The following is a 22,955-nucleotide window of genomic DNA, read 5'->3' as shown; positions in this document are numbered from 1 at the left end:
GTGGAGCATCCACGGCACTGTCCCTCATCAGGAGGAGCTAAACTGTATGATACCACATTAGAGATGTTCAGCTCTGCCTTGGTCAGTAGCCTAAATATTATTTCAAAACCTGTATTTACGAGAAATTTCAAAACATTTCAGTAACATTCAAACTGAAAAATGCAACAGGCTTGTGAACTGGTATTTATTGGGAATCATGTTGTCTGTACAAAAAAGACAGATGCTTTTTTTTTAGGTGGAATTTTTAAATGAAACTAAATGAAGTTTAATGGCTTATAACATTGCATGAATTTGTCAAAACTGATCAGCTGGATTGCTACACAATGAATACTGAAAATGTTCTGGTTTTAGGCTTATAATAGCCTACAGCCATTCAAAAGTCAAAATGTTATTTGATGATTTCAGAATGTTAATGAAATTATTATTAATAGCACATATATTAATCTTAATGATATATGTAAATATGCGCAAATGTAAAGCTCTGTTGTCACCAGAAGGATTTTTCTACTGCAGAAAGTAAACCTGGGGTAAAATTCCAGTGATCAAGCATAGAGCAGTCTGTACTAAGTATCTCAATAAGAAATTTTCTGATGAAGTTTAATAACGCACACAGGCACATGAGATTTGGGGTGTTTGCTAGTATAACCATTTCTGAAAAGGAGAGGACGATCACATTTGCTTTTAAATTAGCAGGAGATAGTAACAGACTGCCCTGTGCAAGTAAAACAACGTAAAAGGCTTTGCTTTGTTGTTCTCTTGGTTTGATATATTATCATATCTAATAAATGTATGTGCGTTGTTTTTTATTTTGTTGTTTTTTTTTTTTTTGGGGGGGGGGAGGAAGAGGGGCTAGCATATATCATTCTCCACGGGGGATTCATTTGGGTAGTAATTTGATTTAACCGGCTTGATTTTTGTTTCTCTGCTTTCTGTTCTTTAAGTTAAAATGGTCCTTCTGTTGTAAAATGCATGTAATTATTTTTTCCATATTTGGTGGTGTTAATCAAGCTGTAATATGGTTTTCATGGTCGCTGTCTTTAATGCCAGGATGTGTTTTTTAGGAAGGCAGCGGGTTTACATCTAGGGAATGTAGCAATTTCTTATCTGTACTTATATATAATAAGCAGCATGATATGTTTTTTATTTTCATATCCGTCTTTGAAAAGCTAGTTTTTGCTCGTGTGACATGATCTCTGTATTGCAATGTGAAAAAAGAAAGAGGGAACTTTATTATAGAGGAGAATTTCATGGCATTTTACCTGTTGAGGGCCCTGTAGAGCCAGAAGTGCAGTACGGTGACTTGACTAAGTGACAGACAGAAGCAGCCGTAGTGTCACTGTGTATTATCACCTCATGCTAGCTGGAAGCACTCCCTGAAGCCGATCTAGGTTGTATAGTCCTAGATGAGGTCTTCATGGGTGCTGACCATAAAAAGTTCATCAAAGTAATGAGGCGAGGCGAGAGCTTGGCGCTCATGGGCAGAGCTCAGCACCAAGGAGTGTGAACCGGCTCCAGCTGTGACAATAAAACAGCAGGTGGCTGCTGTCATTAGGGGTGGCAGATGAGGCAGGGGACTAACATTCAGCCCACAAAACTCTCATTTGTTAGCCATCGCCACTGTACCATGCAAAATAGCTTCCATCTCAGTCAATTTTACTTTGCAAAATATTACACAGTCGCCATAAGAAAATTAGAGCCTTGGGTTTACAGGTTCCTTGGATCTTATTATCAGAAAACTCTGCGCTGTCAGCTTAGGTGGAAAATTGGACTTTTTTTTTTCCCCGAACAGTTAGAGGATCTTTACAGTAATTTTATAATATGGCATTTTCACCCAGGCATGTGTTTATTGGTTAATATTTTGGACTGTTTTGTTCGTAACTCTTTATAAAATGGATTCCATCCATCCATTCAGCTACGTGTTGCACATAGCATCGCCTGCTCTTCAGTGCTCTAAAAGTTGTGTGCTGATCAACCAAATCGTGTGTCCGGGTCTGCCCAGGTGTAGACATTTGTGCCATAGGTTCTGGTTTTGGTGGTTCTGCTAATCTGAGAAAATTTAAAGAAGCATAACCCTTTGATTTGTCTTTGTTTATTTCTGTTTAAAACAAATGAGAAAGCGTTCTGTATGTACTTCATCTCTGCAGAGAATACTTTATACTGCCTAAAATTTGAGGCCTTCCTTGGCCGAAAACCATCTGGTATGGAGCTGTGATTTCCACAGGGACACCTCTGCCCTTCTGGTGGGCGGGCTGCGGCAAGTCCTGTGATGCGTGGGTCTTACAGGTGGTACGGTGAGGAGCTGCTTTTGCTCCAAAATGAGAGCCCTTTTGCTTGCATAAAGTGACACAGCTGAGCAAAGGGTCGCATGCAGGGGGTTAAATGCCCTTGTCCCATGGTTGTGTGTGACCTCTGGTGCTTTCAGGTGGTCATTTGGACAAGTAAGCGTTGTTGTGTACAGGTGCCTCAGCTGTGAACATATTTTTAAAATTTCTGTGCTCTAATAGGAATACAGAATAGACCTGTAGGATCGTGTGACATTTTTCATGATTTTTTAAGTCATCAAAAGTTTCTTTATGGTCTGTGCTGCGTGTTGGTATGCTTCATCCATGACAAAACTGCAGCTCACTGCTGTAAAAACAAAACCCAGCCAAACAAAAAAACTGTTATCCAACCTGTAATACTTTACAGAGGTTGGTGTAAGTTACTTGATTATATGGTTGGAATTCCTTGAAATCAAAGCAAAATAGCTTACAAGAACTGATTACTTACTTGCTAGTTAGTTATGTTTTAGTTTGATTTTTTCTACCCCTGGAAAAGTTGGCTGATACTGCTTTTAGAGAGCAGCATTGCATTGAAATAGGAGGAAGAAATTTAAACAAAAAAGGTAGAGGGGATCCTGTCATCTGCTAGCCACTGACATCTTCAATCAAATGAGGAGAGATGTGGTCCATCCCTTCAAACATCGCCTCAAATTCTTAGCTCATGTAAGACCAGTCAGAATTCTGTCATGTCTGGCAATTTGTTAAAAACATACAGTTCTGTCTTCTGTTTGTCTGAATGGTCCAGTGAAGACAGAGTCAGAGCATGACGAAAGCATCTGATTGCCCAGCAGCTTAGGTCTGGTTTGCCTACTAGCTCAAAAATGAGGCCGAAAAGGTAGGCATTGCTCAAGTGCCTAAAATGTGCCAAATTCATGTTATAAAGGGCTAAAAAATCAGGACTATACAGCCCAGGTTTTGCTCATATCTTCCTATGTACGTGATGGATTCTAAGGGTGACTTTAACGATGTAAATTTCATGAAAACCAAAATGTGATGCAATACAGAAGGAAATGGAAGAGTGCCACGTGTTGGTACGTGCGCCGTCTTTGCTGCCAAGTTCCCTTCCTACCAAAAACTGGTGGAAAGTGGAGCTGTGGGATCCCATCCTTTCATGCCAGCACTTAAGTCTATGGCTCTGTGGCTGCGACGACAGCAAGGATCAGAAAATGAAGAGCCCTTTAACTGAAGCTTCATTTCAGAAAGACATTGAGGCTGAAAATAATTTTTCTGTTAAAGAGACATGGTTTATGTCTCTTTATGGGGCCAGGTTTTCACTTTGTATATAAAACTGAAGTCTTGTGATTTATTTTTCTAGTTAAATCCCTCAGAATTTTGGTTGGCAAAATGCAGAAAAACCTGAATTCCTCTTATTGCATCTTTTCTAGTAATTTATCAACTCTCTTTTATTTTTTAAATAACATGCTATAACCTTTTGTTTGCAGCAAATCTTATTTCTCCTTCAGGTGGTTGTTCATGTGTGCGCTCAGTAAGTACATATGTAGGCCCTTGAGATCAAAGGAGTTTTTTTCTTAATTCTGTTGGGCACGTATATAGATCCCATCTTTCTCATGCTTGATTAACTCTGACCATTTCTGGACACAAATCTCAACTGCTGGCCGAGACTGGAATATTCTTTGCCAGAGAACATCTTCTGCTGTGTCACAGATATCATCTTTATGACTGTACCGATTTGTCTGATCTATACTCCGTGGTTTTCCTGGACTGATAACAGTCTTCATAGCTAATGCATGCAACATCCATACTGAGCTGCAAGAAAGCTTTTTTTTATCGTGCAAAACATCCTTCCAAATTCAATGTGGTGTCTTATTTTTATTATTATTGTCTTTGTTGCTTCAATAAGAATTATATCTCTGGCGAGTACTCTATTAATCCCAAAGAAAGCCTTCAGCTTTTCCTTAGAATTTGAGAGTTTTAAGCAAGCTCCTGCCTTCAGCCAGCTCTTGCATCACAGTCTCAGAAGAGACAGCTTTAAGCTGCTTACAGAGAAGTAACATTTCTCTCTCAGACCAGGCACAAGGATAGCATGCTCGGCCTCTCTGAAACTTGCGGGCGCCAAAGCCCTCAGCCTCCGAGGTGATGGATGAAGGCCATTTCAGCACTAGTCACCTGGCTTTTGACTTTGTCTGAAGTGAGTACAGCGGATCAAAGGCAAACCTAGGCATCCCCAGACTTTGCACTTGGCAGCTTTAGTGACCAGTAATTCTCCTGCTCAGTCTGTGGCTGAGGTGGTGAGAGGCGTTACCGCTTGCTCGTGGGAGAAGTGGAGTAACAGCACCGTGAGCACCCGGAGTTCTCATCTGGATAGACTTCCGTGCTGCTCTTAACAACACCTCCCCATGTTCAGTGCCATAACGTGAGAGAGTTTGGTAGCCTGTAGTGCTTGTAGAGTACATAAGAGTCTTTCTGGTCTGCGTATCATGGTTTCCTCTAAGAGTCACTGTTGCTTTCTTCAGCCAGCCTCCTCCCGTTTCAGTGGCAGGAGGAAGAGGTTGTTACAACTCTTGGCTTTTGGGGGATTGGGGCTGGCTGTGAAGGGAGTATTTGGAGAGAATGAGACTCCAGCTGAGATTGAAAACTCCAGAACAAGTTTTTATTTATGTTAACTACTAACCAAAGTATTTTTTAACAATGAAAAATCAAGTGTTAATCACATGAAACCATTAAACATAGCAGCCAAGTGTTAGAAGTACAGTATGGTGGATCTTGTGCCAGCGTCCATAGCTCTTGGTCTCCGAGGTAAGGATGGCCAGGTTTGAGAGCCCTTGTACATATTGGGTGTCCTTATTTTTCCTTGTCCTCCAAGCACGTTTGGGTGTACACAAATACCATGTGAGTTTTTTTGTGGATTGAAACCCGTGTGATCCAAAGGCTTTCCTTCTTTTGTCCTAGACTGGAACCAGTGTGTTCTGGTTTGGCCAGGCTGTTGTTACTGGCTCATCCATATAGATGGCACTTCTGATTGTTACAGATTAGGTACTGCTGTCTTTGTTTCACTATTTTTATGCAATTGCAGCTACTATGGTGAGTGTGTATTCTGAAATATTTTGCTTTCTACCTTAAGTCAAACAATCTTGTGGAAGGTCTAGTTGTAAGGCAAAAAGGATGCGTTTTACAACTGGGTATGTTTTACAACTGAATTTAAGTCTCAGGAATAAACAAAACAACCAGGACTTGCTCTTCTATGTCAAGCAAAGACCTAGGGCAAGTTTCTCACTACTGTCACACACCAAGCACGCTGCAGACTCTTAGTTCCAGCCACCATCTATCACCAGCAGCGTTTTCAAATTGCGGGTAAATTGTCAATAAAAATTGTGTATGACTTCTGATTGTGTGTGACTTCTGAGCAGTTCAGTCATCAGACAGTGACCAATTTATTCATCTCATTCCTTTCTTTGTACCCTGCAACTTTGCAAAAGACCACAGGCACTGTATCTCCTGAACTGATTGAGTTATGTATGGTGGCACTGCTACTGCAGGCCCTACATGTTTGCCAGCCCGCAATCAGCTATCTTTAGATATGTTTTGATTTCCTTTAAAGACAGGCAAGAGCCTTGTCTTTTGGATTTCACTGTTAAGATAGCTGTTCCCATAGAAGCTCTGCTCAAACCTGGTAACTCAGTCTGCAGTGCAATTTCTAAACAGCTAAAAAGAAGGTACGGCATCTAAAGTGACGTTTTGTTCAGGAAGAGCAAAACATTACAATTAAGTATATTTGTTTGGTTTTATCCTTTTTAAGCAGAAACTCATTGAAACATCTGTATTATGAGATATTCATGGAGGTCAGTTGTTGCACTTGCAACCTGTGCAGTCTTTGCTCCTAAAAATTGCTGGGCAGCTCTGTAGAAACGGATGGCAGAAGGTCAGATATTTCCAGAACAACTCCTAGGACACTGAGAGTTGTAGTTCCCCTGGCTTTCCCAAAAGCTTGAAAGCACTTGGAAGAATTTCCAAGTTCAAGCATTAGTCTGTTCATCCTACCATGTGCGTATATGTACTGACCGGCTCAGGTTTCCCTTCTCACATTCACCTTTTCATGAGCATGAGCCCTCCATATGCTGCCAGTGCCCTTCTCAATGCTGAGCGATACGACCGAGTTTCTTGAAGCCAAGTCCCTCAACATCCAGGCAGAACTAACGATGCTTTTGTAGCATAATCTGAGGCACTGAGGGTTGAAATGAGCAGCACGTGGCAAGTATTCCTGGCTCTGCCCAGTGCTGCTGAGCAGCAACCCAGCAGCTGGTGGTTGGCTCTCTCATGCAGGACATTCCCGGGTTACTCCTGCCGGTCTCTGAAAATCAATTGCAAAGAGAAGCAACTTCTGTGGCTGCATACATCTACTGTTTTCGTGGTGACAAAATTTGGAAATCGCAGTGCTATTAAGAGAGAGAACTAATTTCATAGCCTGCACCGTCTTTCTTAGACATTTCTACTACTGAGAATGTAGATTGCTGGGGATATAAAGAATGAAGACCTGTCCATGCAGTAGAGTATTGGGATTTTATTGGTGCTCCTCCAGACTCCCTTGCTGTTAGTGCCCATGTACGAGCAGAATCCAGATGAACTGCCTGAAACCAATCTGTCTGCACCTTGCTATCTAGACGTGTCTGTGCCAGCCTCTCTTTTGCATGGCAATAGGTACATGTCTAACATAAGACCACGAACGTGGTGCATGCAAATCCTACTTTAGAGTGTTTATCCATCCACCCATCGCTCAACATACTCTGCAGATACTCAGATGCAGGTGCCCATTACTGCTTCAAAAGACACTGGACAATGTGCCTGGAGATACAGCCTCTCACTGATTTCAGTCATCCAAACGATGGTGCGACATGTGCCTTGCATCAGCTGGGGATGTCACTCTGATGATCTGAGAGCACCATGTTCACGGTCCTTTGAAAAACGCAATGTACCCATCAGTGTCCTGAAATCAAGGAGAGAAGACACTTTAGGGCTGACGCTTGCAGATAGTGACAGGCAATATCCTTTCCATTCTTTGTCCTGAAGCAGATTAGTGTGACATCTCTTTCCAGACGCAAGGTGGGGATAGGTGGAACTGATGCCTCCTGCACCAAGTTGTAGCTGTGCCGATAGGCGAAGTCCTGAACATGCTGGGAAATGGGTCATGGGTAAGGAGACAGAACGATGTCTGAAAGGAGGGTAGGAATGGGAAAGGGAGGGAGCAGTTATGGGAATGCTGGATGTACATACTGTGAGAAAAGAGAGGAAACAAGCAATTTCTTGGTGGCGAAATTGGTAGGTGTCCTTTTATATGTAGCTGAAAACCTCGATTTATGTCGATAGAGTTCCTAGAGCCTTATTTAGCATAACAAGGATGTTCTCTGGTATTGTCATGTTTCCGGATGTCGATGGTAATCTGTTTTAGATGCAAGGCAGTGTAAACACTAAGCCTAAGGTGGCATTTCAGAAGTTAGAGAGCCTGTGTGCTGGTAGGCTGAGAGGCTGGTAGCGGTACTGCAGAAAGCGTTGTGATTCCTTTTTTTTTTTTTTGGCTTTTTTTTTTTCATACTTTGTGCAGCTGTTAGATTATGAAACACCTGTTAGAGGTGACAGTTACAGATGTTTGATAACCAATGAAAATTAATAGAACATGTGATTCTTTTAGCTTAGAAGTGATTTGGTAAGGTGTGTTTAGAAATGTAATTACACAGTGCTGCTGTCTACCATTATCACTTAACATTCATTAACTCCTCTGAATATTGAAACAAACATTTCTTGTAGCGGTACTAATTTTCTCATGTATTTGTAAGGTGATTTCCTGACAGAGTGAACACCTTCTGACTTCAAAGTTTTTGCCACTGTTCAGCTATTTTTAGTCTGCTCATTAAGCAAACAAAATATGTAGAGAGCCATTTGTTTACTCCCTGTTATCAGTTTACAAATATTCTGTACAAGCAATCTCTTATTTATTTCAGTTTTTACTACCCAATCTTCAATTTGACTTCATAACAGAATTGTGGACATTTAGACGGATGGTAGCTCAGTTCAACTTCAGAAGGAAAGTTCAGGTTTCAAACAAAAATTTTATTACATTTTATTATGCTTGAGAAGAATACCCAGTTGCACATTGTTCGAGAAGATTGTTATTTTTAGTAATGGTGCATGAACAACTTCAGCCTCATTACTAAACATAGGTGTTTGGGGAAAATTAAAAGAGGTATGCATTTCCTAAAATTGATTGCTTTTATTTTTTTCCTTTGTCTGACCCGTTTCACTGGTCATTAATTTTTAGTTTATTCATAGATGATATTTTGCTGTGAATTTTAGATCCTTCCAAATTCTGTATAGGAATTCCGTACAGGAGTGTGGCAACAGGACGTGACCACTTGAAGGCTCTCTTTTGTTTATTTGAGATAGCGTAGGTACTGGAAGGAAAGATATGCTTCTTGTTTTTAGAGAAATCCTGTAGTAAATTACTTTAAGCTGACTAGTATTTGCCTCAGCTTGCATGTTTTTGAGGCTAGAGACAGCAGATGTGATCTTCTGATGGTGCTTGATTGTGGTCTTGTGAAGTGGATAATGCTTTGGGCCCTGTTCTGTCACTTTTTATGCATGCACATCTGAAACTGTATTGAGGGTGTTTCGAATGATCCAAGGCATATTGTTTTTATATATAAGATCAAGCAGCATCATTTATTGAAGTATTTGTCCATGCAGTAGTGCTTAACCATACAGACCAGTTTGTGCACTTTGAGCCATGTGGTGAGATTCTTTTGAAACATCTAAGCCCCATTTTCAGCAACGAGTTATACCCTAAGCAGTGCAGTGGCTTTCTGCCTCCTTTAATAAGGCAAAGTGTGTGGTTCCTGAAAACCATTCTCAGTGCACAGAAGCTGTACTGAATGTCATGTACAGAAGATGTACAGCTGTGCGTCTGGATTTGGGTCATTCATTCATCTTCAATCAAAGGGTGCTTTTCGTGTTGAAAATAATAATAATAATAATAATAATAATAATAATAATAATAATAATAATAATATAAAGTTAAGAATGAATCAATAGCTAACTTACAGGAAACCTTTCTGTTTTAGTTGCAAAATAAGTGACTTCAGGTGAGGCACATAATTGGTGAACAAGTGAGCTCCCTCAAGAGAGAGGTAGATACTACCAATGTTCTCCTCGTTTGGCGTCTGTCCTAGCAATGGCAGACTAATTTCTGTCCTCGATGGTTTGAACTAAATACATCTTTTAAAGGAGGGGAAGTGAGAGGACTATGCGACTTTGATCTTTCCAGGTCAGTTTGAGAGCAGCAGGAGAGGATGTTTTCTGTTTTATTCAGTTTTGTTTTCTCTTCTTTTGTGCCCAGCTCTTTTATGCCAGAATACATAAAAGCAGATAATTGTGCTCGTTGCTACTACTTTATGGCCACGAGACTAATAATTCTTTTGCATCTTGAGGGACACGTATTGGTGGCAGAAAGCAACAAGAATATGTTGAGGGATTTCTCTCTCTTCTGGATGATAGATGCAGGAATATGCAGGAACAACACAGCCGATTGATTGATAGTGCGCAACTCATCCATAATGATCTGTCTGATATAGCAGTAAATTATTCCTGAGATTGATGCAGGTCATTGAACAGCACATTGACAATCCTGTTGTCTGTCAGCCTATTCAAAGCGAGTCAGGAACAGTAGCTGCTGTGATACTCAAGTCTACCTTGGGTTCAAGCTGTGTACAGGTGTTCTGCTAATACAATAATACAAGTTGGTCTTTTCCCTTTTCTTTACTTTTGTTTGTTTGTTTGTTTTATTAGGCTTCTTGGTTTCATTGCTAGTTCATTCCAAGTAACACAGTAAAATTGATATGAGGTATTTTTAGAAGAGAAGGTTGTAGTCGGTTGCACTGATGATTGCATTGTCCCATAAAATTCGGTTTTGAAAATGCTGGGTTTTGAACTTTGGCAATAAAACATCTCCATGGAAAAGTTAATAAATAATTGAAATGCATACCAGATTGTTGCTTGGAAAAGTGTAAAAATAATAATTATAATAAAAAAAGTTTCAAACTTTAGGCAGAAAGCCTGATAATTCTCGGAAATTTAAAATTTTGGTTTGTCTTTAGGTTCTATGAATTATTGTGGTCCTGCTGTAGTGCTCTGGTTCTTGTCTTGTTGGTGAGGGCAAAGTTGTCCTTATTTGTCTCTTCTGATTTCTCTTTCCAAGAGAAAAAGTCTGCATTTTCCTGTCTGCCAAGTCACTTGCACTTGAAGATGGGGAGGAAGGAGGAGGTATGCATGCCAGGTGTATGCGCGTTACTTTTCAGTTCAATCACTAGTGTTAGTGAGGGTGGAGCATAAAATAGCCATATCCTTCTTTAACACATGGGGTCAGCAGGGAGTGTAAGCCAGCACGTCACAGCACTCTCAGCATCGCAGCCTGAGTGATTACACATGACTTGGTAACCTTCTGAAATGCTATTGATTGTTTTAGCTTAAGAAGAATGATCATAATTGCAAGCTGGAAGTGAAAAGACCTGCCTCGTTTGGCTGCTAAATGAGTCAGCTGGAAATCCCAGCTTTCCTGCACGGGGTTCTAGGACTTGACGTCCTGTCACTGAGGGCATGAAATTTTTCAGATATTTGGATGTTTTCCACACTAGACTTTGCCCTGCCAGATATTTAGTCGAACCTGACATCCTGTCACAAAGGGCATGAAGCCTTTCAGACTACTGGATATCTTCCACACCAGACTCAGCCCTGCCAGATACTTTCTTTTAAATTGAGTCCCTTGCGCACGGTCATGCAAGAGAGTTATCAGCACCCCGGTCTGGACCTTTCAGAATCAGCAAACATCCACGAATGATGGACTTGAAGAAATTCCCAGGAATTTAGACTTTTGATGCATGGGAAAAAAAAAAAAGATTACTTGTTTATAGAAAACCATTGCTTTCTGGGCACTTCCGCCTTTTCCTTTGCATTCTTGTTCCTGAAGCTGACCTGCTGAATGCAAAATCCTGCCAGAGAGATGAGACTCGGCTAGAAACTTTTTATATAAACTAAAGATTTTAAAAACTTAGTTTTAAATTCCTATAGACTGTTAAGTTTTATTTGACCAAATGCTGATTTGAATGCATATGTATTTATATGTAGAACAGGTACAAATCCGTAACTGCACATACAAGTTTTGTTGACACACTGAAATTCATGTGGGTCACGATATTCCTTGGGAAACTGGACTATTTCTTTCTTTTAGTAATTGATACCCCTGATGGCATGACTCCACGTGAACCACTCATTCAGCTACAAACAATTAAGGCTTATAGTGCATTTCGAGACACTATAAAGAGCAAGGGTACTTCATTCCTGGAATAAGAACCACCTGAGTCTGCGTTATTGTTTACTTGCCTAAACGTACTGTCCTCTTTCTCGACATGATTGATGCAGTTTGCCTCAGATGAAGGGACAGGGACAGGAATTCAAGCGCAGATCATGGAAAACAAAAGCCAGTGCAGACAGAATAATGCATTATTTCTTCATATTTTGTGATGGAGCATAAAAGTTTTAGATATCCTTGTTCTTCTTATTCCTTGAAGCTGTCAGATCTCCCATGCGATTTATCGAGAATGGAAAACCATCCCATCTTTTCTGAGTGCCCCAAACCTATGAGAAGACTGAGATAAAAGATCTAAATACTAATAATTTGATAATAATAACATTCTGTTTTACTTCAGAAAATAATAAGAAAAAGACTTTCAAGGAGCTTTCTAAAGCATCTTGTATACGTGGGGCCTGTACGCTTCATGCAGTAGCTTACCTGTATTCTCAGAGTTAAACTCAGATATAAAGAGGTTCTGGACAGTTTAAAGGAGATGTAAAGGATATTGAGAATATGAATAAAGGATAGATATTCACTGTTGTTCTCCTGGACTTCTCTGCCATCACTGAACACTGCTGTCTGTAAGATAAATTCTCCGAGAGCAGTTGCCGAGAGCTGTGTATCCATTGCGAAGTGATTTAAAATCGCTCTTCAACTGCTGGGTACCTCATTTGTAGAGTCCCACAAAAATAAATTGTGGTGCTGGTCCTCTTCCGCAGGTGGGTTATGAGACGGCTGGCCTGTTGGCACGGCTCCAAGTGACTTTTTGGTGGAGGTAAGCTGTGATGTAGCTCCTTCCTTGGAACGAGGCCAAGGCTGAGCGGTAGGCGCTCAGGAAATACGGGACCATCACAGATTTCGTGACGTTACGGCCCAGAATGCTTGTTTGGGTTTGCGTTTGTTTTCTTTAACGTGGCTTTCCACTAACAGAGCAATACATGTATTAAAAAGAAAAAAGCTTTTATAGATTCAAAACATATTAAAACCTAGAATCTTTTGCCCTCTCAAAATAAGACACTTCACAGAGCACAATTCTCTCCCTGCGGAGAATATGAGAGAACAGACAATACATGACAGATTATTCATTTTCCTTGGGTACTGTGATGATAAACATTGCACGTGCTGAAGAACTTGTATTACACTAGAATGAAAAGTGGAAGTCAAGATTGTCCAACATGTTTCTTTATTCTCAGAATTAGAATTCCCTTTGTTTCTTTTGTACATTAAAATATGCTTTTATAACTGAAGACAAGTCTTTGGAGGCTCCTAAATCAGTTACAGACTTTCTCAGAGTGAGTCCAAGAGCTGTTTAAAGGCTGCCATGGAATATGAGTGGACACGTTCCTGCAAAGCCACAACTCTTCTAAACTGAAAACAGAATATTCTTCAAACTTATTTTGGGAAAGGTGCTTGTATATTTATGATTGAAAATTAATTTTAGTTGTAGTTCATGTGTAAAAAACTGTCCGTAGGGAGTGTGGATACTGTTGTAAAGCTCTTTTGTCATTTTTCAACTTGGTTTTAATTTAACCTGAATTTGAACATTGAGCACATATTCTGGGGGATTTTGCTAGTTTGGAGCCAGAGTAGTTGAAAATCACTAAGAATTTTTTTTTAAAAAAAGACACAAAACAAACAATAACAAAACCACAGACGACAACAACAATACAACCACCAGAATGCCACTGCAAGCAAATAAAATCCTGCATACTCATCTTTTCCAGAGCCGGAAGACAATTCTAGGAGCAGTCTTCCTATTGAATGGGGGGAGCTCTTGCTGGCCATGACTTGGGTGTATAGGATGGACATTTCTGCCCTAAGACCCCTGGGAGAGCAGCTGGCAGTGACTGCTCATCTTCGTGTGGGTTGTGGATGAGTATGTCTAGATCGGATTTTGTAAAAATGATTTCAGGCCTATAGTATGGCCTGGTTTGCTGCTGGCTTGTACTGGAAACAATAGGAGAATGGCTACTACAGATTTTTCCTACTCCCTCTTGCTGCATTTCTGAAACCAGTTAATTTCTAGCATTTGAACGTTTTTGTTTCCACTAGAATTAAAAAAAAAAAAAAAGATGAAATTCAGGGAAACCCGAACTGGTGGTTACTGCAGTTTGTGGAAGGATTCTCCCTGATTTTAAGATATATTACAGCAACGTATATCTAACGCATTTACTCCTTGTGTCCTTAATGGTGCCAGACAGACTTTCTTTAAGATTCATTTCAAAAGACCAGGGCTAAGTCGTGTCTAACTATCCAATTCTGGTAGTATCTTAGGGATAACTGATGTACCTCCGTGGAGGTAAGTTAGTTGGTGGTGGAGAGAAAAACAATATTTTTTGATTCCTAAATCAGTAATTGGTGGGAAACCAAATTGCTGAATGTACTGAAAACACTTTCTGAGGTTGTTTTTTAAAGCCAGCAAGCACCTGATACCACCTCTCCCTTAAAATCACCTGTAGGGGTTGGTAAGCATAAACAAATGGTTTCCACACCTGTCTTGTTATCATGTTGTCCTCAAATCCAGCATCTCAATCAAGGTATTTAGACTTTGCTTTTATTTTAAGGAAAAATATCTTTTCTCTGATGTAAGGGCTGTCTCTGTTGCTTGGTAAAAATATTTGCATTTCATTCTTAATTTCTTATGAAAATAGCAACTTTGGTTTTATTTTCAAGGCCTGCTTCTGCTAGGTGGGGGCCTGTTCCTGAGCTGTGCTGAGCACTCGAAGCTTGCACAAAGTCACGCTGCGCTCTTCAGTATGAAGTCTTCAAGCATTGCATTAAAAAGCTTAAACTGCTAGTAGGCGCTGAGACTTTTATTGAGTCACTCTTCATTTTATTTGTACTGTATAACAGCAGCAAAATGGTTCCTCAGAACCAAGGTGCAAAAGATGGGAAGCAGCTAATGGGAGATTAATTGCTTCAAATTATTAACAAGGCCTTTGTCTTTGATTTTACAGGAAGGTAGTTCTATCTGTACCCCCTATAGATGCACTGTAAAGAAATGTTTGGCTTTTGTTTGGGAGCTTCAAGTATACAGGCTCTAAAAAAAAAAATAATCTTCTGTAGAAGCGTCCCTAGAAATACAGCGTAGTTGGTTGGGACCTTTGCCTTCCATGTGGTGTAAGGACACTTTGCCATGTAAACCTCCACGTGCCTTTACAATTTCGATTTCACATTATCCTTTCATGGTAATATTTTTCTTTTTCTTTTAGAGAAGGGTTGGTTTGTAGCAAAAAGTAGAAATATTACTGAATTAAGATCAGTTAGGTACATTTCACAGCTGTGAAGAAATGGCTATGGTTTCTGCCGAAAAGCAAGAGAGCAGTATGTTTTGAATGCCTTGTGCTGTTATCAGAACACATGATTTTATTTTGTTACAATTATTTTCCCTACGTACAGTAATTCCAATGACACTTGAATAGTAATGATGGTGGCAGTGTGATAGATTATCCACAGATGTAATGATTGGGTTGCTAGATTTGTAAATTGTGTAGGGGAAAGTATTTAAGGTATTTCTCATATCTTTTTGTAAAAATAATGAAGTCACTATCATTTAAATAAGACAAAATTATATTCTTTTACCCTAAAGGATGCACAAGAGAGATTCTCTGTAATAATGTGAAAGTGCCCAAAGTAGATCAGACATGGAGAAACTACATTATCATATTTGTAAAGGAAAAGTACTCTTTCTTGGCTTTTGTGGCTCATACATGCCATAATGCTACAGTGTTTTTTACAGTCCTTCCATTGTCCATTACTGCAAACACGTCCAGATGAATTCAGCATTTAATGTTAAAAATCTTATAACATGCCAGTTTGATTTGTAGCCCTTCATATCATGGAATGCTAATTAAAATCATATTTTTGCATATGTCATGCCTTTCATGTACATATGCAAATAGAGTCTATTGCCTTTCAGCTATTAGTAATTAACTTTATGAAGGACAGCTGTAATACATAATTAACAAAAATGTTTGCAAGCCCTTTTCACACTGAAAGTTACAGCGGTACGATTTTTGCTTATCAAGAGAAGCGTTTTAGTTTGAAGCTTCAGTCTGATATCTAAATTGTTTGAAGCAGTCACATGACATAATTAAACTGATGTTCAGGTCTTATCAGCAGCAGAATGGCACTCCATAGGTTCCCGTCTGTTTCATTACATATATCACCAAAACTAAATTAAATTATCTGTGTTTTGTTTGGTGCAAACGTAATGGCAGGTAGTGTAAACGTTGCTGCTGTTGTTGATGCCTTGAACAATGTCTTGCCAGTTTGAAGACATATTCCCACTCCAAATGTAGTCACAAATGTGTGCTTCACCTTTTCCCCTCCCTCTTTCACAAGGCTATAAAATAACTAAGGCTATTAATTTGTTTCCATGTATATCTCTTTAAATAATTAATACAATGGAGTTTGACCAGACATAAGCAGTGATTAAAGCATCTGATCTTGCTGTATTTTTTTATTACTCTCATTAAAAAAATGGAACTACTTATATGAAGAAAGGTTGTAGGATGGGCCCATTAAGCTTAAATAAATTCAAAGGTGTAGCTGAAACTGTATTAGTTTTTAACATGAGAAAATGCATATTTAGGCAAAAAAGACTGTATTCTCAGTATATTATATAAGGTGTTCTAATGTGCAAAGAGAAGCAGAAACAGTTCTTCTAATTTTTGACCGATGATATATGGTTATGATTGCTTATTTGGAAGAGAAATACCCAAGTGACTACAACCTGAAGAAAAAGTGTCATCACAGAATGGACTCCCAGATATAATTTGTAGTCTAGCATGGTTCGTTTTGTTTGTTTGTTCGTTTGTTTCTTGGTTTTTAATTTTGCAATTAGTAGAATATGCTCAAGTGCATGCTCAAAACAGAAAAAGTCAGTATTAAAAATAAAAGTATTAAAAACACTAATTTTCCTGTTTTTTATGTGTGTTTGTTTGACAGGGTGGCCTTTGTGATGAAGAAGCATTTGAACACTCATTTACTGGGCAAGCATGGAGTTGGCACACCCAAAGAAAGGTAAGCCACTTTAATTTTTTTTCTCATATTACCTCATATCATTCATATAATATGGGCTACCTGGAGTATTTAGTGTACCCAAAATGAAATCACCTGGACTTTTAGCTCAGCTATAACTACAGAGAGAGCTAACATGCTTAAATGCTCTGCTAGCATGGTGCTTATGACATGTTTGGAGGGCTCAATGGAAAACTTGCTGTAGAAAGCAATTCTATGCAAAATTTTGCAACTTTGGGGGCTGGTTTCAGCAGGTGATATTATTTTCTCAAAATTTCTGTAGTTGTATTTCTCTCTTCAAGTACAAAATCAAATATATTTTTTTCCTCTTTCTTGCCTTGCTGCTTTCTAAAATGGCTTTCTGAGATTTATTTGATTACTGAGGTCAAAGTCACAGAGGAATTAAAAGCAGTTTCCTCAGTGTTGGGCAGGAACAGAGATCTGAGGTTTTGACTTTATAAAAAATATTTAATTTTTCAATTATGTACAGTTACTTAGTTGAAAACTTTGTGTGAGAGAGAGAGAGAACAGGTCATTTTTATTCTATGGTTTAAAATGTAACCATTTTTTGCAATCTAAGCTGCACTGTTTGCAGATAAGAAGAGTTTGCCTCAGATGTATTAGCCATATTGTGGTGTAACTATTGGCATTCCATTGAATTTTGGAGGTAATTTGAAACTTGGATGTTTTCTGGATGGCCAAAAGATGGCATATTCCCTCTCCATCTGGGTAAATGGATGTATCCCACCTGCAGGGTTCGTTGCTGGACACTTGATTTTGTTTCAAGTATTACCACCTTGTAACTCATTCTTTCAGTGTAAGATTTTATAAATAAAGCTTATTTCCTGTTTTTAATAGAAAAGAAGGGGAAAATGAATGGTAGCTATGAGTTGTAGGAGACCACAGGAATACTCTTCCTGAGTCATGTTCATTTCCTGTTAAAGACACTGGGGGTGGTAGTTGTTCAGAGTCTTTCCTCACAAGTTCATCACAATTAAATCATGGAGTGACCAAAGAGCAGAGTTTTAAATTAACACTCCATATACACTCCGTTTGACTAAGCGCATGCTTAAGCATTGCTTGTATTCTTTATGAGATTGCCTCTCCAAAATGCTTAACCTGAATTTCCGTAACACGCAGTTACTTAAAGAGTTTTGAGATATTCTTTTTCATCTAAAATGTAGACGAATGCATCGGAACAAGAGTAACAGTTTCATAAAATCAGTTATCGTATTAAAGTTTATGCTAGTTTTCTGTTGTAGAGCAACACTTGCAAAAAAATAAAAATAAAGTTTTGCTCTGGTGTTTTGTTTGGTACTGGAAACGTTTAGTACCACAGTGTTCTTTTACAAGGGGATATTTACTATGTAATCATCCTAAATACAACATAGAGAGCACTTCCGTTACCCTAGTGAACATGTGCGCAATAAAGGGTACATACAATAGATATCCAAATATAGTGTCTTAGCCGGAGAGGCATATTTTTAGCGATCATCGTCTTGGAATGGATTCCCAAGCAAGCAGGACGCTACAGTCTAAATGGGTAGTTGCTGGCTTCTGTTTGTATATTTCTTCTGAAGGCTGCCTGGCTGTTTCTGTTTTCCCCATTTCTTCCCCTATTCCTCAAAGGCTTTTAGCCTGGCCTGCCAGCGTGGCAGGAGGATGCAGGGGAGGAGGAGAAGAAGAAGGGGTCCCCCACCACCACCTCTTCACACAGTGGCAGGTTCGCAGCCCCGGCTGCCCTGGGAGCAAAGAACCGAGCTTTGTCCTGCAGCCTCAGTGCCCCATCCGCAGCTGCACACCCCTGGGCCAGCATAACAAGCGATATTTGAGTGACTCTGTGCTCTCTTCATCTGAAATTTCTTCATCTGTCTTGAGGATGTTTCTTACCTGCAGTACCTTTTTAGCTGGCACTTCAGCTTAACGAAGAGCAACATCAAATGGTAGTGGCAGAGCTACCACAGTATAATTTTCTAGGAACTGTCCCTCACTGGTGATCGTGGACGTTTAAACCACGTGATCGAGTGCAGTAAATACCAAACCACTGTTGCTTTCCTTTCCACCTTTCCCTTCTCATTATGGGAGAGTTTGTTGCCTTTTAATGGCTTTAGGAACCAAAGAAATCCTTCTTCAGCATGTTAAAGCATCACTTTGGGTATAAACATATTCTAAATCAAGTTACCTAGTTTTCTTACCTATTTAAAACATTAATGCCTTGATTATAATTTTGCAAGCTTGCTATATTTTAATTTCTCTAGGACAATATAATCAGTTTATTCTTTATGTTTTGAATTTGATTCTGCTCTCTGATACATTGCATATTATAGCAAATACTAATAGAAGCTAGCTAAATAGGCTGTGACAATTAAATTAATAATGCATTTTATTTGCAAGTGTTTAGTCTTTGTGGTTTGACTGATATATGCAAAGATGGTAATTTATTAAAAGTAAATTCATGTAATTGTACTACAGAGTTTGATGGACCAAAAAAAGTTGTCAGCATGACTATCATCAAAAACAGAAAATTGAAATAAGTTCAAAAGGGTGCTTGAAAAATATTTTTATACACCCTGAGAAATTGATCCCTTTTTAAGAAACTTCTCAGCAAAGAATTTTTGGTGACAAACACTGAGTTCTGAGAGGGGGAGAAAAAAATAGCATTTACATTTAGTGAAGCAGTACTGAACTAGAGTGACTTATTCTCTCTAGCTTTCCATAACCCATAACTATAGCTTTTTTTTTTTTTTGTATCCACAAAAGGGAGATGTTATAGAGGCTGTGGCAGTGTTTGCATATGCAGATATAGAAAACAAGCATAATTCATAATAAGATTGCTACTGAAACATCTTTTGTTTCGAGTTTTTTTTTTTTTTTTTTAAGACAAAATGGATTTAAGGGAGTAAATGTTATGCAGCTGCAAATCACAGAAGCTTAAAAAAATAGCCTTCTTGTGAAATGTCTTCACATTTTAGCCACAAAGAAACCTACTGCCTAGTCCATTATGGTCATTACCATTTAATAGCTAACTGAAAAGTGGAATGTTTTAACACAAAAATTCCTCTAAGGTATTTTTTCCTGTTATTGGAACTGTGATACTGATTTACTGTCAACTTGAATGTGTCTCAAAACTGGCATGTTATCTGCTAAGTCCAAGGCCAGTACATATTTGGTACTTCAGTGTCAGTAATCTTCATGGGACCTATAACTATGTCTTATTGGCAGGATAAATCTTTGGCTACACCTTTATTGTGTCTCGGAGACAATGTGGTTGAGGACGAGGTGAATGCATCCATAGTGTTAATGGTGCCGAGTCCTAATTTCTGTTAGAAATTACGTTACTTACCTGTAAACTGAGGCAAAGCAGGAGAAACTGAGATGATTCATCACTAAGTTTAAGATACACAAAAATATGAGCAAGAAAATAAAAATAAATCACTAAGTCACTCATCAGTGAGACAGAATCTAGCTGCTATAAAGGACAACTCTGGATTTAGAAATTTTTCATACAGAAACACATTTATCTTTTATACATTTTTTCAGTAGACCTTTATTATTGTACAACATGCATTTTACAGTAAAGAAGACTTTGTTAACTAGAATTCTATCTGATATTTCTGTTTAAACTATTTTTATATAAGTATGTAACAGAAAGGCCTTAACTGACAGTTGTTTAATTACCTCATTTTCCCTGTGAATTGCAAATGATGAGTTGCCTCTGAAACAACTCTCTGCATATGAGTAGTTCCATTGAATCAAATAGGATCATTCATATATATATATATATATATAAAGTTTCTTGGATCAAAAGTATGTGTTGAACTGCAATCTGTGTTCCAAGACATTTTCTGCAAAGGTCATTAATAATATGTTTGTTTTTGTAAGGTCATTCTGGCATATTTTCACGTGCTTTAAAAATGGGATACAGTGCTAGCGTTTTAAATGTGGGAGAAAAATAACTAATGATAGACAGGGAAATACATCGATAGGTTTTAGAGAACTAGGGGAAAATTTTGACCAGAAATTGCAGCACACCCTGAGTCCATACTCCTTTTGCCAGAAATTTGCCTGTGTTTTCTAAGATCTAAAGATATCATTGTGGTTAAGCAATGCCATCACTGTTATTACTGGTGGACTTGTATCTGAGATCTCAAAAGTCATTAATAGGATATTTGAAAGCTGCCAGTTTCTACAGGAAATTAAAAGTTACATTCCTTGGTATAAGTGACAGGACTAGCTACAGCTATGATTTTCAATGTACTTGTATAAGACCACATGTATTCTGGAATACCAAATGCTACTAACGTGTGGTATAGCTATCCTGAAACGTATGAGACTGCATGGTATGTCATTAGCAGGCATTATTGAGGTCTGAAAGAAAAGTAGCCAGGAAAAATGAATGGGGATTTGATGTTCTGTAAACTCTTTAGAAAGCTTGCCTCATGCTGTTTTGTAATAAATTGCAATGTCCTGATATTTCCATTTTGGATGTAAAACTAGAAGTGAATGAAGTCTTTCAGCCCAACTCTCTTTTACTTTATTGAACTTCTAATTTTCTCTTGAAATGTGTGCGAGTAGAGAAATTTCTGATAATAACTACTTGATATGCCTATCTTTGGTAATATTACCACGTTAAGTAAAAAGATTGAGATGTGTTACAGCAGATTCGGGGAAAACAGGTGGCAAAATTCATAGAATGCTACGTCATGTATATGCGCGTATATGTATGTAATCATCTTCTAATAACTTGTGTTGTGAAAGAATGAGTTCTTTAATTAACTATCTCACAGACGGATTTGCAGTTAGAGGTGGTGGTGGTGTTGCACACTAATACATAGACAAGAAGCTCCCCATAACCACTGGAAGGTAACGTGCTTGGTCTGGCCATCAAGCCTTGTGATCACCTTTTACTGCTTCTTGTTAATAATTTTGAGCTTTCCCACAGAAACCTAACATTACTAGTTTAATTGGATGGGAATGAAAAATATACTTAATTGATCATTTCCTTCAAACGGCTTAAAAAATACCTTGGAGAGTTGCTGTGGAAAAACATCGATAAGGAAGGAAACGTTGCTTTTCCTTCAAGTACTTGCTAGCATGAAGCTTGTGATGAGCAGCAGAGAGCGGACAGGACTCAATGCTTTAGCACCGGTTCTGAGCTAAAATTTTACTCAAGATCTACGTCAAGCTCTCAGTATTTTGGTTACGTACTTAAGCTTTGAAAGCAGTGTTTTGCTGTGGAGCACATCTCCTGGCTGGTGCTGTAGTGTGTCAGACTGTGAACGTAGGTACGGGCTCCACGTCCGCCGCGTCCTGAGTGCGGTTACCTGCCAGTGGCTGGCACAAGAAGTGTGAGGAAGCCTTCAGGGCTGGCAGCAGCTGATGTGCCCAAAAGTCACAGCTAGCTCTCCTCTTGGCTTCTTGTCTGTACACCCACAGTATGCGTTTGCTTCGCAACAAAGGAGAGAAAAGAGTAGGCAGCCATTTATACCTTTGAAGGCTGTGTTCACAAAGGCAGGTGATAAGTTTGTATCGTATCAAACAGCACTGTATAAAAAGAAAACAATAGGACTGTAGAAAAATGAAGTTATTTTACTATTTTTCTTTATTTGTTCTTTCTATCAAACCCTGGCAATCTTATAATTTAGTTCAGAAGGAGGGGATGTCTGAGGTAAGTTAATTTTAGTTGTCAGATATGATGTGAAATGTTTTGGAAATTTCTGTGGCTGGCAACAGTCCTCCTTTTGGGAAGGCTCAGCAGCTATGGATAGAAGATAAAGGCACCACTTAATGGGATGCACACTGCCCATAGTGAGCACCCCTGGCGAATTTTAAGCATCCTAACAAGGTATAAATGATGATCTCGCTGTATTCATAAACAACCAAGTACCGTGTAGAGCCTAGCTATTAGTTTCAGTGGCAAGTGTACACTAACATTGTCTGTGGGGCTGCAGAAGACGGTGGGGGCAGCTGCTGAAAGCTGCAAGCTTTTTTAACAACAGTCAGTTTCCAAGGAAAACACGGTTTGTAGTTGCATGCCATTAGCCAAAAAGTAGTCAGTCATTAACTGATCCTTCCTCTCTTGCTGTCAACTGAAAGTAAGTTGTTCCAGTTGTATGTCCCAGATTGCTTCTTCCATTGTGTAAGTCAACCGTGCAGGCCGACAGGATAGGAATTTGGATGGCCATATATCTCTAAATCCCTTTTTGCCTGCACAGGATTGGAAGGCAGTTATGCGGAGTAAGTTACGCTACTTTAAA

General features: G+C 39.0%; 1 protein-coding gene across 5 annotated transcripts in view; it reads left to right on the top strand.

Moving 5' to 3' along the window:
* The window catches only part of ZNF407 (zinc finger protein 407), a 336,771-nt gene that overhangs the window by 116,519 nt on the left and 197,297 nt on the right, over window positions 1-22,955 (top strand). For all 5 annotated transcript variants that reach the window (XM_080581095.1, XM_080581096.1, XM_080581097.1 and 2 more), the window contains one exon: window positions 16,627-16,701. In XM_080581095.1, coding sequence (XP_080437221.1) covers window positions 16,627-16,701 — 75 coding nt within the window. The remainder of the gene's footprint in view (window positions 1-16,626; window positions 16,702-22,955) is intronic.

The sequence above is a fragment of the Anser brachyrhynchus genome, assembly GCF_964034855.1.
Source record: "Anser brachyrhynchus genome assembly, chromosome: 2".
Taxonomy (NCBI): domain Eukaryota; kingdom Metazoa; phylum Chordata; class Aves; order Anseriformes; family Anatidae; genus Anser; species Anser brachyrhynchus.
Note: the sequence above shows the minus strand (reverse complement) of the source record. Positions and strands in the feature narration are given on the sequence as shown.